Below are 19009 nucleotides of genomic sequence, written 5' to 3'. Positions count from 1 at the left end.
GGGAAAGAAATTAAATCTGGGAAATAAATGCCATATACAAAGAAAACATACACAGAAAACATTTCACATTTGCCCTTAGGTGGGGTTCTGAAGTAAAGCACTGAAACAGGAGCTGCCAGTGTGCAGACTTGTTTGTTCTTATACCCTTAGGTGGTTGAAACATTTAAATGGGCCAAGAGTTGCGTCATACACAAGTCGAGTTGATCAGGTGTGGAAAACACTTGTGAAAAAATGATATGGTTTTCATAGGCATATTAACGCTCACATTTTCAAGCTTTGTTAATAATGTTAATAATTTTCAGGTATTGATGGGTCAGTTTTGTGTGTTCCCTTTAGTTCCACTGAAACAATACACAATACTACATTTCAGGGTTGAGGAAACTCAAAAGCCTAGTGTTCTGTAGTACAAAAGTAACTGAACAAGATTAAGGGATACCATGACAGGTTGAATTTGTCTGTTATTTTTCAAAATCAGGCACTAACCCTAACCACAATATAGGGAAGCTGTCTCTGTATTAGCAATTAAATGGAAAGCAGCAATTTAACATTAGCATTTTGCATTCAAACCACTGTGTATCACATGCTGCAACCCAGTTTACAGCAAGTAGTACCTATTGATTTCAATTATGAATGTAAATCATGGTAACAAGCTGTATTAATGGCAGCTAAAAAACAAATGTAGATACTATTTTGCCATGATCTGAAAAGTTACAGGTGAAGAAAAATAAGACACTAAAATTCTAAAATGTATGGCAACGTACATGTTTTTCCTTGTAAATGTTTTTGCTGAGCTGTTCCAGATTCCTTCCCATTTCCACTGAAACTAAGCTGTATCCTGCAAATAGCCTTTTTTTGTTATGACGGAAGGTAATATGGCCGCCACTCACTTCTTAATAGATCAACTTGAAAGTGAGTACAACCCATGTTTCCCTTTATTCACATCCTCTCTGGGCTTCACCACCAACACTTTTTTTTTACAGATTATGGCAAACATTTGAGCATGCAAGCCTTTCAAATGAAATCACAATCATAATGGGCCGTGCAATTATCAATAAATAACTTTCTGAAGACATTGTTTATCCTTGGGGTTTTATTTCAAACTTGTTTTTAAAAATACTGTGGGACTGAAACTGGCAGAGGTTGTATGGCAAGAGAGCTACAGTTAATAAAGTTACAGTAATATGTTTACACAAAACATTGTACAGTATTGAAAACTGGCTGTAAAATACTTCAAACTCATGGGAAAAGCATGAGGAGAGATCATAGGTAATAACACTGTTTTCTTTTTTTTTTTTTTAAAGTAAATCAGTAACTTTACTCTGAGTACATTCAAAGTAACATTTCAGCAAAATAAGTGCTTCTACCTGAGTGGGATTTTTGTTACTCTTTCCATTCCTGATTATTACAAAGGCGTTTCAATTGAACCACAAAGTACACTGAAAGCACTGAAAGTACCTGAGCAGCATGTAAAAATTACAAAAATAAAATAAAAATCCTTATAATAGGCTACATTTCTTCACGTGATGATGCAAAGATTGAAGGGTGTTATATTTAGCCATGGCTAGTGTTAGAAAAAAGTTTTTATACTCCATAGAGAATCCAAATTTTATGTTAGGCTACTGCACTTATTTGGCAATCCATCCCAAAAGGCCTTCACCAACTCACAAGTATAAACAGATGCTCTGCTGTCTCTATTTCAGTGTTACAAAACATTTTTGAAGTTTAGGTTAATTCTAGTTTTAGGGAGTTAACTCCATAGGCCTGCATCATTTATAGTCTTAAAATGTACTTCTTAGGAATTCGAGGAAATTGTCTTGTTCTAATCTCAACTAACAGCACTTCTTGTGTATTTTGCAGCAGCATGTTGATATGTTGTTATTGCACAGACCCATAAGAAGTTCTCCTATAAGAGGTTCCCAGATAGGACACGTGACGTGAAAGTTGATGCAGACTTTGCTTTTGTTTCCCTTGCAGCGCTGTGGGGTTTAGGGGGAAACAGTGTCAAGGTAACCAGAGTTAGCCAGAATAATACAGGAAGTGCTACTGAATTGCGTTCAAAATAAGAGATAAATTGTCAAACAAAAAAAGGTTAGACGCTTTGTACTGTTAATCTCTATGGTTATATCGTTAAGTGTGCGATACCTCGTCATTGTCCAATAATTTAGTGTGAGCATATTTATGTCTGGGAGTCAAAAACCCCTGTACATTTTGTTATGTGTGATGCAATGTCTTTTTGAAATCGCTTAGGGTTTAAAAAGTGTTAAAGTGTGTCAGCCTAACTATCACCGTGTTGCTGTAGCTAAACGTATGTGGCTAATAGGTGGTAGTGGCTAGTTGTTGCATGCTAACCGATTAATTGTTTTACCATATTAGCTTGCTGGATAGTTAGCAAGCTAAAGCCAAAAAACTAACGTACTGTTTGCTTAGGTTCACTGAGCTGTCTCGTCTCAAACTACAACTCTTTGGAGTAACGTTGGGGACTGGAGCTAAACTAAAGGGCTGGGGCAGACAATGAATATAATTTTATTTCCACTTTGGAACTTTGCATGACCCAAAAAGTTGTAACGTACGGTACTGTATAGTTGTAACGGGTAGGATTTTATTTTGAAAAATTTGGCCGGAAGTCCTATTTTCTTTATGCTGGCTGGTTTCAGACTGGTGGGATTGAACTGGGACAAAGTAGCTAGCTAGTACTCAGAAGAGTTTAGGACCATGGAGGCAGCCGGTGCAAAACAGAGTCTGTTCGGTTGTGTTCCTCACCTGAAATTATAATATAGCCTATTTATCGTCAGAAGGACCGTGAGAAGAAAACCTCCATAGCAAACTATAATGGTTGCACATTCAGTGGATCGTCGGAGAAGTGGAACTTTCTTCTGCCGAATCCGAATAGCCTACACTCCGAAATAGGTAAGTACAGTTTTCCATTGTGTTGACAGTTTGTATTGGCGAACATAGACAATAACGTTACCGTTTTTGTTTGCTGTAGCCAACTTCGAAAGACAAAGTTAGCTCGTTTTCTTTATAAGAACGAAACCGCCAGCTTGGGATAATTGTTTTGTTGTATGGTCCATGAATTATGTGTAAGGAATCCTGCGGGACGTGTCGTTCAAGTTATCGCCACCTGTTGCTCGACGTCAATACTAGCCCAGATAAGAGGACGCACGCCGAACCTCATACAAAATTATGGCAATTAGTACCGTATGTGTCGATTTGTAAGGCCACATACCCCACAAAATATGACTCGATCTTTTTGGAATAAGCGGGAACCACCCTTCAATTCGGCCTATTATATATAATCCACCTAGAAGCACAACGTTTAAGATTTGTTCAACTTAATTAGTTCAAACTGCCAGATGCCGCCGACCACGGTGTAGCTAACGTTATTTTGTTGGAAGGAGAATGTGGGAATAACTGGGGAGCCAATTCTAAAAACAAACAAACAAAAAAACACTTTCTACTGAAATTTATTGCTGCTTGTTGCATTATATGTATACCGAATGGAATAGTGTTTCCCAACGATTCAACGAAAAGTCTTTGGTCATATTGTTATGGTGATTAGGCTTTGCCAATAAGCCAGACCTTATGAAATTGTCAGATTTTTAAAAAAAATAGAGTCTGGTGTGACATTTTCTTTATACGTGAGAGCGGCACACGTCTGGGCTAATGTTTCGATGACAGCTGTGTCGACTGGTTTATTGGTTTTATAAAACGGCGGTCGTAATACTCCATCGCATTAAAAAGAAAAACGCAAATATTCAGTAAATCATTCATTGTTAACAGATAATGAGCAAATAATAATAGTGAAATGTTATTCTTCCGCCAAGCAATATAGTTCTTGAAAAGTATCTAAACAAAGTAGTTGCTAAGCAGCACATAAGCAGACTTGGTTATATTAAATGCCAGCTACGGGTCACAGTTGTTATGCAGTCACAGATGTGTTTATGTATTATATCACATTAACCTATGCAGTCACAGTTGTGTGTTTCTTGGGTATTTTACAATAGCATTTGGTGTGACTGAAAGTCTCAAGAAGGATGTGTCATTGTCAACAACAGTCTAGTGTGTAGTTTGGAACAGCATACAACTGTGTTAAATTTCAACACAGAAACTGTGTTGTGCCAGTATGTTTTGTCATTAACAATTATGATGAAATGACACGTCCTTTTTAAGTATAGAGCCAGTCAGAACTGAGGATCAAAACTAAATGCTTTTTAAAGGCACACAGTATTCCGGATGAATGCTCCTACCTATATTACTCTCACAATCACGACAAGAGAGTGTTATGTTTTGTTATATGTTATACTTGGCTGTGCTGGATTATATCGGATGTTGATGCGGATATAAAGTCACCCAGAAGAGTGAGAGAATATAGTTAACCTGTTAAAGAGAAGTAATGGACTCTGAATCATCACTTAAGGAAAACCATTTGAGCATGTCACCAATACTGTCATATCCTGAAGCATTTGTGAAATGTGAGTGGTGTGATATTTCACCTCAGCCTTGAAATCCAGTTGTCTACAATGGTGTTTTGGAGCTTCAGTCACTTTGTGACTCGGGAAGACTTGGCTTTCTTTGGCCCGTGAATGATTCCAACTCACAGATTGGTGTGTAGTCTATTGTTTGCATGGTAATTAGGCTTCTGTTTAAGATGTAATCCATCTCTCAGCAGTAGTGATTTTAGCTGCTAGGCATTGGTGGGGTTCTAAACCTACCTATCATTCTCACACATCATATCTGCCCCCTTCTTCCTTTCTATGGGAGAAGCATGAAAAAGAGCTGAAGTATTTCCCAGTTTCCCAGCCAAGACCCTGGTTTTCCAATCTCCTCAGAAATCTGCTTATGTGCTTAGTGCTCAGTGTGGGGAGCAAAGCAGACTGGTGCTGTTAGGCTACCTCAAACCTGAGTCACAGGTCAGGAATTCAGTGCACAAAGGCCAGGCAGTCTGGTTTGTTGTTCGACCATCTCCTTTTGAAAGCCAAGCCTGCTCCCTTTGCTCAGGTGGGTTGATATTGTTATGAGTGGGGGTGCACCAGTCAATCTGCCACAGATCACAATTGGCCCGTAGACGCTCTAGATAGGTCACTGGTGATGCGCCAAGCACCGTTTCAACTACCCAATCCCATTGTAAGCAGTTCTAGGTACAGAAGGAGTGTAATAGCAGCTAACAAGCTTTTGTAGAAGTTTGTCTTGTCATTCTATTCTTTATCAACTGGACATTGGGATGTCAGTGACTTGGATAAGCGGCTAGAAAATGGGTGGATAGATATTGGGATGTATCTTCATTTCATAATGCTACCCACAAAAGCTCCATACAATAATTTCAATACTATAATATTTCTAAATGTCAAGTGTCCCAAATAGGCTATGCTAAGTATTTGGTATTGTGATCCTTTTGTAGTATTATCATATAATCACAATGGAAACTTATTCTTTGTTAAGAAACCAACTTGGGCCAACCTGTGTAGCTTTTGTCTTCCAAATACTGTACATGGCAGCTAATTGCTTTCTTTAAAGTGCACTGCAAATGTTGTGGCTTTTTAACACAGTTCCTGTCTGGATGTGACACTTTGTGACACATCTTACTGCTGCAATAAGCCATGCTTAGCCACACAGAGCAAACAGTGGGCAATGCCATCGTTTGGTCACTGCGGACGCAGTGCACTAGTTGCACTTCTCTAATGGTTGTAACAGCTAATAGGTCTGTTCAGCTGAAATCCAGTTCCATACTCTGGTAATAGGTAATAGTTCGTTTCACCCTCTTTAGTAGTTTGCACAATGAGAGAATGTTTTAGGATGACTGTTTTGTCCATAGGTTTTACTGTCTCCAATGTTAACTCACCATGTAGAGCCAGTTGTGTAATTGTCTCCTTCCTTTGAACAACATATTATCAAATAGGGGTCTGTGGTCTAATATGTATCTGTGTGTGCTCCAAATGAAAAAAAATAATACCTGGCCTATGCTGTCGTAAAATAAGCATTTTCACTGAAGGCAATCCCTATAACACCCTGATTACCTACAGATGCAATAATCAAAGGGCCAAATGAATGACTTGGCACTCTTCCTGTGTGTGCCTGTGCTAAATTATTTAGCATTCTGGAAATTTGCCATTAAGTCATGATTAACCATAGCATGTCTCCTCAGTCCTCATAATTTATCTGCCAAGAACGCTTTTACAGTAATGGGAAACATACAAAACGCAGCAACAAATCGTTGTTTTAATCCCTTATTTTGCATTACATGCAACCACGTTTCTGCATTCTTTCTGTGGTATTTGTTGGCTCTGTGTTGGTACAAGCATCTTTAATGACTCATTATGGTGGTAATCATTATAGTAAGTATGCATGCCATGATTACTGACATGCAATGACACACAAAAACCTTAGTGGAGTCAAGCAAATTTTTTCTATTCTGAAATAACCTTCATGAAAAAGCCCACATTGCAAGCATTAGGCCTAATATCAGCCTCCTAATTTGTGCTACATCAGTGATAATGTACCTTACAGTATCAAAGCTGACAAATTTGTGGCCGTCACAGCTTGAGCAAAACCTTTGCACTATTCTTTTGTCTGCTACTTTAATCTGTGAATCTGCCTGTAACAAAAGGCATTGTAGTCCCATACTGTCAGACCTTGTTTGCAAAGCTCAGTTAGTCAAATTTGATGTAAAAAAAAAAGTGACTGCAGTTACAGTTATTGAAAACGTATACAAAGCCACTAGTGAGGTGACATCGTTTCAACCCACGACGTTTCACTACAGTTGTGAGATGGGACTTCACTGGTCACTGGTGATGTCATGCTTACCAGTGTTTCTGACTTAATTCCTCATACCTTTTATATAAGGAGTACAGATGGATCAACAGGGTTGGAAAATTCCAGCAGCCGCCAGTCAAACGCTGGTACATTTTTGGCCATGGCTGTTAAGTTTGGCTACCCTACCAGCCTCTAATGACGGGTTCTCACTACACAACTTTTAGCCTGATACAGGACTGATTTTTCCAGACTGGATTACAAGATAGAGCTGAGTCTCTGCTTATTGAGCAGATATGGGGGAGTCGGAACTGACAATTGGCATAGCTAAATGTGAGAGGGGTTAAGGACTCAGTCTCTTGCCTCCTATCAGCAGATAACCAATTAATTTGGAAGGTCTCTTGTTAAAATCAATTCAGCTGTCAAAATGGTGAAACTGGGTGTTGAATTTAGGAAATCCAACCTCCACTATCGCTAGTGCTGGACTGTACTGACAAATAATCATATTGCAATTATTTTGGTGAATACTGCAATGGCAATATAAATTGCAATACAGTATACAGACTTTAGATTTTTCATCAAACACAAAATATTTTTAATAAAAAGCAAAGATGTTTCTTAAGATTTGCTCTGTTTGAATAAATTTTTTTGTGCAGTTTAATTTATAGGCCAGAAATTGGGCTCAGCACCAGGGTACCATGTTTAGGAGTCCATTTTGAGCACGTACCACTCTGATGAGCCTCTTGCCATTAGGAAATTGAAGTAGTTCACGTTTCCATTTTCGCTTTTGTTTCGATTGATTGTGCAGCCCTAACTGTGACTGGTGCATGAAAAACTGGGTTTCCTGAGCGGAGGGTTAAACCTTCTGTCCAGTCTTCATTTGAACCTTCAGAATATATAGAGAATGCCCTCACTAATTTTCTCAGGAACCCGTATGCATTTTATAATTACACAACCTGGAGAGACAAAAGTTTGCACCGCTATATACGTGTGCACTTGCAGTTTTCTTTCCTTTTGTCAGGGTGTCTTGAATCGTTATTTCAGCGGTAATGTGCAGAAATCGGATCACTCAAGCGCTTTTGTCATCACTTCAGAATCCAGCTGCACAAACCCAAAGACAGATCCTCCAGTCAAGGAGGGAATGGAGAAATGTGGAGCCAGACTCTCTCTCTCTCACACACTCTAATCAATGGGAGATGTGTGTGTGAGTTCTAAGTCTGTCTCCCAATTAGATCTTCAGAGTATCCACCATTTGGATAGCAGCCACATTGCCGCTATCAGGAAGTTGGCAGTGGGCCTACCACAACAAGCCAAGACGTCATTAACAGGTCATAAAGCTGGATTTCTTTACCTGTAAAACTTAACACACACACTGGCTTACACTAATTTTGAGAAGCGGGCGAATGAATCGGCTGGAATGTTGTTGTAGAGATGTTTGCCGTGGACTCAGTGACCATGCTGTATATATACTTTATATAAACCACAGCAGTCTCAACATGGCTTCATGTTGAAAGCTTGCAGTTATAGTATTCAATTATTGGCCCTTTTTGCTGTTGCCCTTAGTGAAAGTCATCCTGGATAAAGGTGACCAGTCATTCATTTATGTGACCAGCTGCTGTCCGCATATACTGCAGTGCTGAGCTTACGCTTCAACCTTTCTATGTTTTCACTTAATACGTCCACAATTTGTAGTAGCAAGATATCTGAAGTGCTTTGTGTTGTTAAAAGCATTAGAAAACACAGTGTTGTTTTAAAGAAATTATTTATATTTAGACGCATTTTTACTGAAATGAAAGTGCCTCCTCAGTAACTCTCAGTTTCCCATCCCACTTTAACTTTGACACATAAAAAAATTACAGATGGACAGAAAGTAGCCTAATCAAGTTTTTATCTGGCATGGAAGTTAAACTGTTTGCAAAATTGTGAGTAGGCTGGGTGCAACACAGTAACTCTATGTTAGAGGCTAATTGGGTGTGGGGCACCTTATTTGGGAGATGGATGGTTTTCAGAGTTTAAATGTGAACAGTTATTCTGAGCCTGAGTCTTAATTTAGACCCCTCTCCATGGAGGTATGGTATCCCGCCATGTATAGGCTAGTTTATAGTATAGCGGATTTACTGAGGCAGTGTGGGATTTGGCTTGGAGTAAAGGGTGTGTATGTGTGTGGGTGTTTGTGTGGGCAGTGCATATGCTTTGATAGCGGCTAGAGTCGTCAGTGGTGAGTGGTGTGTGTGTCTGTGTTGGGGGGGGGGGGGGTCGACTAAAGAGAACTCCTTCCCTTGTCAATCAAGATATGTGTGTTTGTGCATGTGTGTGATGTCACTGCTGCTTGGTTTTCCATGGCATAAAACTCTCCTCCTGCAAAGCAGAGACACGCCCAGCCAAAGTAGGGAGAAATGGAATGCATTTGACACACTTTTAGGGGCTAAACATAGGAATTTTATGTGGTGGGAGAAGCTAGATGGCTTCCACCATATTCCCAGTTAAACCACGACCCACAGGAAATCCCATCAGAGGGGAGAGAAGATCTCAGGAATGGTGGATGCCGACGGGGTCAGGAGGTTCGTTTTCAGAGAGTTTGCAGAACTGCTTTTCCCAGCTTTTTCCCAGCGCGGTTTGACTGCATCTTTGATTTACATACCGGTGGAAGCCATTTTGTGCACCACAGCAACACATTCATCCAGAGAAATATGTTGTGTAGGCCTAATCTAGATTCATAATACAAGTGGTGGTCTTGTAAAACTTTTGCATTGTACACTAATCATCATGTTTTGTGTTGAGGCCATTGTTTTGTGGTATATTATTCAGCCTACATCACATTATATGACATGTTTCGGACGCTAACTAGCACTTTCATTACATGTGTTTTGTTTGTTTTTCATTTTAAAAGCATTTACAAATGTGGTGTTGACTCTTGAACTTGTTGAGGTTACTTGGAATTATAGTATTCACAAATACTGCTGTTGCTCTTGTTGGTGTAATTCACCCTGGATAATGGTGCAATGAAGGCAGGTGTTTTGTATGTGATTGGGAGGGGGTATTTTGACATCTCCACCCCAGCTGCGTCTCCTCCTCTCTGGGGCAGGACCTGGGAATGACTCCCTGCCCCGGGGTTAAGGTCTGGAGCTAGTTTGGGGTGAGCATGTGTCGAGAGGTTATAAAACAACAGGATCATAATGAGAAAAACAGAAGGAGGAGAGATCACACACATTGGGCGAAATGACCTCCCATCGCTGTTTCATTATCCATCCTTATTTGTATGTGTTTATGTGTGTGTTTGTGTGTGCATGTACACCAGATAAGGAACAAACAGAAACAGCAGGAAAACAGTAATCTTCCTTTAGAAATGAGGGTGTGTTGTGCATCCAAAACAGTTAAATCCTGGGAAAAAAGGGTTCATCTCTGCAGCATCTGTACCCACTAAATTACTTTTAGAAGGATCAACTTTGTAAGCTCTACCGCTTACAAATCTATCTTACCGATGAAACCTAGCACGTTAAGATTATGTGGGACGATTGATATTTATGGGTGAAATAATGTGTGTGACCCCTAGGTTTCATAGCTTCCAGATCATGGCCAAGTTGCTTCATGTCTCACCAGACAGGTTTGGGCATGTAGCAGTAGCCTTAAGCATTGAATGGACATACTGTGTACCAATGATGACATGGCGAGGCATGCATCTTATGCCTTTGAAAAAGTAGATTGTTTTAGTCATAGGAAATGGCATTAGAAGAGGTTTAGAGAGCCAAAGGGTCATTATTTGGTCAAAGGTGGATGCTTACTGTTGTAAAGCCTCATTGTGCCAACGGGAGGCCTCCACAACATCCCGGCATTCACACAGATTAATGCTCTAGAGGAAAGCGGGATTTGCTTAGTCTATCCCCCTCCATCCCCCTTCAAAAATACGTTAAGCAGCGTCTGTGTATGTGTTTGGGGGGCAGGGGGAGGTGGTGTTACAGTAACTAGATCATTGCATAAATGCTTGTATTATGTGTAACAGTAAATAATGCTAAGCTTATATGGAATGAGATGTGTGACACCGTTCATTTCCCCATAGTCTGCAGGGTGTGAAATTTACACCCACCGAATGCAGTGGCTGTAAATTTGTTTCATAAAATGTTGTTACCAAGGAAAACATTAAATAGGCCAGCCTTAATGTCCACTACGTCAGTTAGCTTGTCCAACCTGATGCTAGATAAGACTGTCAGACTGGAGGCAGAATGTGGTGACATATTGATGGAGTTAAGAGGCCAGCAGGCACAGATAAGAGAGGTGGTGCAGCGAGCGAAGGAGGAGACATTGGAGCCAACGAAAAATGCAATATTTCATGGAGAAGTGGCAAGGCCAGATGTGCAACTGGCTTGTATCATGAAACCATCTTACTCCAACATATTTAGCCTTTAATATTGATTTTAAAAAGTGGCTGGTAAAAAAAATGTGAGTGGATGGTAGCATTTAGGAATTTACCAGACACAGAGGTTAGTGGATCAAAAAGGTAATTTCCCACCCTGTCTGTGTAACCAGAGCAGCTTCACATTTCTTATGTAGTGGAAGACTAAGCAGCTAAGGCCCTTCATTCGCCTGGTCTGTCCTCTCTCTATGACTTTGGCCCTCTGTTTCCTGCTCTGTTATGCCTACAATATGGCATCTGTTTTTTTTCTGTGCTGATATATGGGTCTTCAGATTATTCTTTGTTAAGAAGGTTTAGATGAAGAGTAACATTAGTAGCTGTAGCCATAGCATTTGCAATAGCACTATTGTGCATTGGGTTTTAACCACTCTCTCAACATAGTGAACTAAATCCATCAAAATGTGCCTTATCACACCATCTGTTCATCTTTACCAAGTGGAGTGGCGAGGAGGCAGGCTGCTGTATTCCCTCACATCAATAAAACGCATAGCCCTAGTTGCCAGGGGAAGTGTATTTAGTAACAGAGTTTCTAATTTGAGCTGAACTGCTTGAGTTGTAAGTTAATGTGGCTTGTAGTTTACAGGACATGACTCACCTCTTCAAGTCCAAACTGAAGTAGATTTTTGTTAATCTGGAAAAGCCCGTTCGTCTAGCCAGGGCCACAGATTTAGTCATTGCTGATGTTCCTCAACACATTGTCACGTCAGTTTCAAGAATAATAAAACACAGGTTTTCCTGGTTTTTGAGAGAGGCTTACTTGGTAGTGTAGCATCACTAGTGCAATGGGTTTTGTGCAGGAAAGAGTGGTTAAATACTGTTAGACCACATGGTAACCTTTAGGAACAAACTAGGCCTACTACTAGTACTGGAAATCAGAAGTGTTATACAAGGAAAAGACATTCACTCAGAATCAACATTTTTACCTGTAATTTAAAATATTCATTAAGTGGTCAGAAGGCTGATTAAGAGTTGAGTAGGCAGAGAAAACCCTGGGAAAACATAGGGTGACACACTAGATATTGCTCCACTCTAACTGGTGGCTCTTTGGTCGCTTGGAGGGCAACACAAAGACACACACACACACACAGACATGAGTGTCATTTTTTCCATTTCCCTATTATATGCTGTTTGAAATGTTGATATCCTCTACTGCTTGTAGAAGGCCACCAGCACCCCCCGCACCCCTTCCTGTTACAATGTTGAGCACCATCATCCTCTTGACCATACAGGATGTGACTAATCAGAGTACATACAGTATATTAGCCCTGTGGATGTGTGCGTGTATGTCTTGTCCTTCCTGGCTCCCCAATGGTAGAATGACCTTCTCACTTGAGCCAGAGCAGCAGTCGTAGGCTGAAAACATATCTTTCCCCACTGAAAGACATCCCCTCTACCCTAATTGCTGTCTAAAATATCCCTTCCCATCTCTCTACTTAACTTTTACTCTATTTCCTTTCCTCGCACTTTCCTACCCACTTTCTGCTCTCACATGATTGTTCCATGGTCACAGACATATATTTTAAGGCAAAAAGCGCTTTTCACTCCTGATTTTTGGCTGCATAAGAGCATCAGCTAAATGTCTAAAACGTAAGCGGCAAATGTGTGTGTGTGTGTGTGTGTGTGTGTGTGTGTGTGTGTGTGCGCGCGTAGGGGGTTCATCTTTAGGTTCAGTCTCTGTCTGAGCTGTGTGTTGCTCATGTGCAAAGGAGGCTTCACCATTAGGCTAGATTCTATATGTGATCGGAGTCTGTCCCTCTCTCTATTTATAGTATCTCTCCTATTGGGCCTCTCATTTACCTGATCTTCATGTAACGTGAGTATTTACTGACAGATTGGATTTGGTCTCTGCTTGCAATGTTTTTTTTCTCAAGACAATTGTCCAGTCCTCCATGTTTTTTGGGCAAAATTTGCAGTTTCACATTTGAATTAATTTGCAAAACATTATATCACCTTCTAAACAGTGCACTGTTGGAAGGAAAAGAGAGTGCTGTAGTTTGAAGGGTTAACAACTTCCTTTGGAAGTGGCCATTAGTCTATGCCTGATTTTGTCGAGCCTATGACCCCACTGAGTCCGTCCCCATCAGTGTTCCCCCTTGTTAGAGCAGGTCTACTCCTACTCCTCTGCGGTTCTCCCTGCAGCACCCGTGGTTTTTGACACAGGAAATTGGCTAGGTATTGGCAAGCTTTAATTGGCACAGAAGGACTTTGTATATATCCTGCGTGTGTGCAAGTGCATGTATGGATGTTTGTGTAGAGCTTGGAAAGGGCAATAATCTGTGCGCGTCTTTCAGCTCCATAGAGATTTCCTTTCAAGAATAACTTTTTCAAGTAGAGGTCCTTAGAGCAGTGGGTGTGTTGTAAAAACACAGGACAAGAAGACTGAACTTTGTTTTTAAAAACTTCTGAATGATGCCTTAACAGTCAACCACTTAGATGTCATTTCTGGCTCAGGACATTGACCTAGATCCCAGATCCCAGATCTAACCCCAACCCTAACCTGCATTTCCAATGAAATATGGAATTGACGTCAAACCTCCTGCCATTTCTGTTTGTAGGTCACATAGTGTAAAATATGCAGTGTGTGTGAGTTGAGCTGTTTTGAGTATTATTGGACAAGTACTAGTTGGCAGCCCGGGGTTTATTTTGCCTCAACTGACAACCACAGGGGCCTTCCTGTTTACCAGGCCTGGACAGTGAATCACACATGTGCGCGCACACACACACACGTCTTGCTCCAACCAAAACAACCCCCAAGCCCGCCCCTCTGCTTTGTTTTGACAAGATGGATGGGCCCAGGGATGTTTCAGTCCAACAGCACCCCATTAGAGATCTGCAGCAAAGAGTGAGAGGAGGAAAGAGAGAGACAAGAGATAAAAGACTGCAAGGTTACATGCCTTGTGTCACTCTGTGGCTTCTGTTGCTTTTCAGGAAATGCCTTCACCAGCCCACCAGAGTTCTCTCTCTCTCTCGCTGGCTCGCTCGCTCATGTGCACACTCCAGCAAAAAACATGGAAATTTAATCCAGTGTTTTTCTGTCAGTTTTGTTTTCTTCCATAGCCCAACAGCTGAGCTCATACACCTACACACTGTCTTTGTGTATGTGTGTGTGTATGTACTAGGGTTCAATCAATATGATTTTTTGAAAGCCAGTACAGATATTTTTATATTGAAGCTACTGATAGCTGTTATTTTGTGCCAATATCCAATTATCTTTAAATTTGTACATTTTTCTGTTTTGGTATTCGGTGTTTCTCCCAGAATGTTGTCAGGGTGAAAAATCCCCTGAAACAGCATTTAGCTGATGGGACACTTAGACTCTCCATTGAAACCCATACTAATTCAACTCTTTTAGGTTTAGCAGCGACGTGACTCGCCACACCTATTCAATGGTAGGGAAAGTCTTATAGACTGTTAATATGTTGCTGCAGTCAGGGAGGAACGTCTATGATATTGGCAGTGGACCACATGACTGGCTGATATCTGATATTTAATAAAGAGCCAATATCAGCTTGATAAAATCAATCTGCAAAGCGTTATATCAGTCTAACCCTAATGTGTACTAGCCTATACACATGTGTGACAGAATGTATAGGCTATATGTTCAGATCACCTTACTGGCTGTCAGATCAAAGGCATTCCTGCACTGACTGAGTAGCAAATGTTTTTGTCTGCATCCCTCAGTATCCTTTCACCCAGTCAAACAGCGCACTCTCTGGCCTGTCCCAACTGTAGCCGCAAGCCTTACACTTTCAAAACAACCCCACTGTCTAATAACACATGTTCATGTGGATGAGGACAGGATTTTGTGCTAGTAGAAGGACTCTGATGGTGTTTTCCTCTGGTGTCTTCCACGTGCCAGGCCTTAAAGGGAGGGGTGGGAGGTGTTTGCATGTCTCGACACAGCTGGCTCATATCAGCTGGTGTTACTGGATCGACCATAACATCTGGGTCTTGTGTGTGAGACTGTGTGTATGTTGGGCATACGCACATGTATTCTATCTCTGTTCGTGCAAAATCATCATTAACATCAGCGGTCAATTTGTATCAGCCACTATGCTAATACAGGCTAATGTGGGCTTTCCTTCTCATTGTTTTTTGCCACACGTGAAATCGGTGTCAGAGCTCCATCCAAGGCCTGGAGGGAAGAAGTTGCTCGGAGTGGAAAACACACTGCTTGTTGCCATGAATGAGCAGAGCTGGTACTTTAAAGAGATAGACGTTATAAAAGGACAGTGGTGAAGAAAGAGGCAGGCAGAGTAAAGGGATTCTGATTTATGTTTCCTGAGATGTTAGTCTAATTACCATAAACAAACGGGACCATTGCTGAGAAGATTGGTGGCTTCTACCGGCCCCTACGCTGTAGTTTACATCACATGACACTGGATTGGATGTGCGGGAAATCCTGCTGGATTGCTTAATGGCACAAAAGGAGATTGGGAAGAGGACATTGTTCTTCCAGAGTTTCTTGAGAAAGAGAAAACAAACGCACCCAGAGCAGGGCCAGGAGCAACATCCTCTTTGTGACAGAAAGCAACGGGGTTTATGGGAAATGTGGTCTTAATTGTTAGAAACACTAGCATTAGGCTACTACTATTATTACAGCACTACTAGTGTAAGACAGAGGCTACCAATTGTGTCAGTTATGGTTTTATTTGTTTATTTACTATATTCATATAGTATAACTCAATTCATTTGAACAAATGAATGCATTGTAAGCCATTTTCAAATTGAGTATAATGAAACTAATCAGTGGACCTATCACAGCAGCTGTGCTGGGCTGAACAAGTCAGGAATTGGTTTTGTTGGTGTGACTCTAGTGTTAGGATGGATTTTTGTTTCTTTCTTCCCCTATAATTTTTCTTGACACAAACACAATTTCTGTAAAAATGTTTGGAGGAAGGCAAACAAGGTGGGGGGGGGGAGATGTGTGCACCTAGGAATAAATCTGCCAGACCTGCTTTGTCAACCACTTTGTTCTTGATTCTAAATCTTGAGACTAGACTAAGCTCCACTGGACAAAACTGAACTGCCCTATTATTTGTATTCTGTGGTATGTACTGTATATCTCTAATGTCTTCTTTCCCTCACAGGCACTCCAGTAGAAAGAGACAGACAGAGAAGGCCATACAGACAACATGTCTACCAGTACAGTCAGTCAACCCCGCCAGCAGGAGAGGAAAGGCAGCTTCTTCAAGGTACGTGTCACTCATATCAATTCAACACTAGTAGTAATAATAATAATAATAATAAATAATAATAATAATAATAACAACTTTATTTGTATAGCACTTTTCTAAAAGCAAAGTTTACAAAGTGCTTTACATACAATAAAAACCCCAAAAAACAATGATGCAGAATTTACCACAATCAAATAAATAAAACAGTTGAATAATAAACATAAATGAATAAATAAAAAAAAAAAGTTAGTGTCTGTATGGGACATCATCATTTTAGCCAACAGTACAGAAAAGGCTGTAGGCTTTAGCTTGTGTAGTTTACATAAAGATATTGGGTAAGCCTCTGCTTACCTCTGACTCCCAGGAGGGGAGATAATTCGGGTGGGGGGCAGCAAACCGTAGAGTTATAGGCTAAATCAGGGAGAAGATTAAAGAGGGGGAGGAGAGAGGTGGAGCCTTCTTGAGTATAGCTTTGTGGTTTGGTGTTCTGCCAGTGTTTTCGTCTTTCTTTGTTCTTGTAAAGTTCAGTCTCTCCTGGATTGCTGAACAGACATTGTTTTTAAGGAGGATGTGGGAGTTGGACCCTCACCAAATATTCCCACCTTGAGTAAAGAGTTTCAGTATAAGTATAAAATGTGACCCATCATTTGGAGAGTTGACAGCTACTCTTACAAATAATTGCTGTCACTTTAGAATATTATTTTGTTAGGAATCTTTAGCAGGTTGCTTACAAATGAACAAAGTAACATTTTAGACATCTACGCATCTGTCTTCATGAAATATTGAGCAATGAAGATCAGGTAGTCGTGTGTTTTTTTCCTGAAATGGATCTAGTTCATGTAGCATTTTGGAAGAAAACTTTTCAAAATGGCAAAGCTTGAAATAGAAAACGTTGTCTGTACATAAAGTTGTCATGTAGTCCATTTTATTAGTAATCTCTCCTACGGCTTTTCTTTCAAAATATGCCTTGTTAAATCAGCCTGGAATGAACTTTTGAAAGTGGTCCTAGCCAAATCTAAGTAAGTTGACTTTGGGGCACTCCCTAGTCATGATTAAATATTGAATTGTGAGACAGAGAGCCCCATCACTCCACATATTTCACCAAATATCAGCAGCTCACTTGCTTAGAGGAAGCTCTTCTCACTAGATAGGGTCTATGGGTGTTAGTAGCAGTGTAGCGTCTTTGACTAAAGAGAAACAGTTAAAAGACTGATCCTCGCCAACCTTTATTATGGTTGAGTGATGACTGTGTTGCTGCCTGTTATCTGCAGCCTATAATAATTATAGGCCTGCCTTAAACACACACTGCCTGATGGCGTAGCCACACCTCACAGCAAAGTGGCAATGAAATCAAAGCTGGATACACGCTCATTAGCGTAATAATCTGGCTTGGAAAAAGATAAATCTTAGTCCTGCTGAACTGTTCTTTGAATGACATATCTGTTGAATAATAGTTTTAGTCTAGGGCTAGACCTAATTTCTTTTCAAGAAATTGGATCATCAGTACGCATCCGCTTTCAGTGGATACTGACGACAAGAGCAATCCCAGCGCTCTTGTCCAAAGCAGTCTTTTAAATGCTTTGTCATAAGAGCAGCAGCATAAGATTAGTTAGGATCTCTTTCACCACACAAGCTATTTTTTCTCTTGCACATCTGCCCTCGACTTTGATCCCACCCGGGTCTGGGAGGGAGGCAGAAGACAAGGGACAATGAAGAAGGGAAAGAAAGGGGAGACAGGACTACTAAAAACTAGCCGAGGGTCACTAGATCCGGAAGCAGCATTTTCAGGAATCAGCTGTCCCATAGTTCACAGCTCTCTGTCTCTCGACCGCCTCAGGGACTCTAGGGGAGATAAAAAGGCCATATGGCAATATCAATACAAACCAAGAAGCCAGAATTTCCTGTCACTGCCCCATACACATACTTGAGAACTGAAAGCAAGTTACGGATATGAGGACGGAGAGGAAAAAAAGAGTGGAGTTTTCCACCCTCTTCCTTAGTGTTTATTCTGCCCTCTTTGGCGTCTCGCCACTCCCAACGCCAAGCACACATACTTTCCTTATGACTCCTGAAGGATGATTTTGTGAGTTAAAAGTGGTTTTAGTGCATGTAGTTAGCATATGCAAGTGAGCACTAGACCCTGTGTGAGTTTCGTCAATGCCAGCATATATGCCAGTCTTTGTGTCTTGCCAGCTATGGCCTCAGGAATCAGTATCCTTGTATAACTTGCCATGCATTTCTGTAACAGCTCTTGCATTTCTACACCTAGAATATCTACAATAGCACTTGACTGGTCAATGAGATGATGCTTGAGGTTTTCTCCCCATCACTGACAGTGGCTAACTTTTTTTCTAGAGCTTTTTAAGCATGCATTTTCAATCTTTTCTCAACCCCTGATTTTTCTCCTAGTTTTCAAATAGTGCTTGCCGCTTTAGCCTCTAAGCTCATATCAAATCAAAAGGAAATCCACATGAAATTCAATGCATGTCAGAGACTGAGACGGAATATATGCAGCAAAGCTCTCAGAACCTTTCTGATACAGATTACAGATTGGTGCCAGTGGTGCACATATTTGCAAAACAGTATTTAGAATGTAGTCCTGTAAAGGTGTCATTCTAAATAATTCAGGTTCAGAATCCATTGTGCCATTGGAAAGCTGAATGGGTCTAAATTT

The 19009-nt window shown here is 40.6% G+C and overlaps 1 protein-coding gene across 1 annotated transcript in view; it reads left to right on the top strand.

The window, feature by feature from the left end:
- Positions 1 to 2776: 2776 nt before the first annotated feature.
- Positions 2777 to 19009, top strand: part of LOC139667680 (ras and Rab interactor 2-like) — a 43024-nt gene continuing 26791 nt past the window's right edge. Inside the window, exons 1-2 of the mRNA XM_071547169.1 lie at positions 2777 to 2907; positions 16249 to 16353. Coding sequence (XP_071403270.1) covers positions 16294 to 16353 — 60 coding nt within the window. The 5' untranslated portion in view covers positions 2777 to 2907; positions 16249 to 16293. The remainder of the gene's footprint in view (positions 2908 to 16248; positions 16354 to 19009) is intronic.

This window comes from Centroberyx affinis, unplaced genomic scaffold, assembly GCF_046629955.1.
Source record: "Centroberyx affinis isolate AG114_WGS23_722 - 3 ecotype Tasmania unplaced genomic scaffold, CSIRO-AGI_Caff_v1 ptg005696l_1, whole genome shotgun sequence".
Classification (NCBI taxonomy): domain Eukaryota; kingdom Metazoa; phylum Chordata; class Actinopteri; order Beryciformes; family Berycidae; genus Centroberyx; species Centroberyx affinis.
The sequence above is the reverse complement of the archived record's forward strand: the minus strand, read 5'-3'. Positions and strand labels throughout refer to the sequence as shown.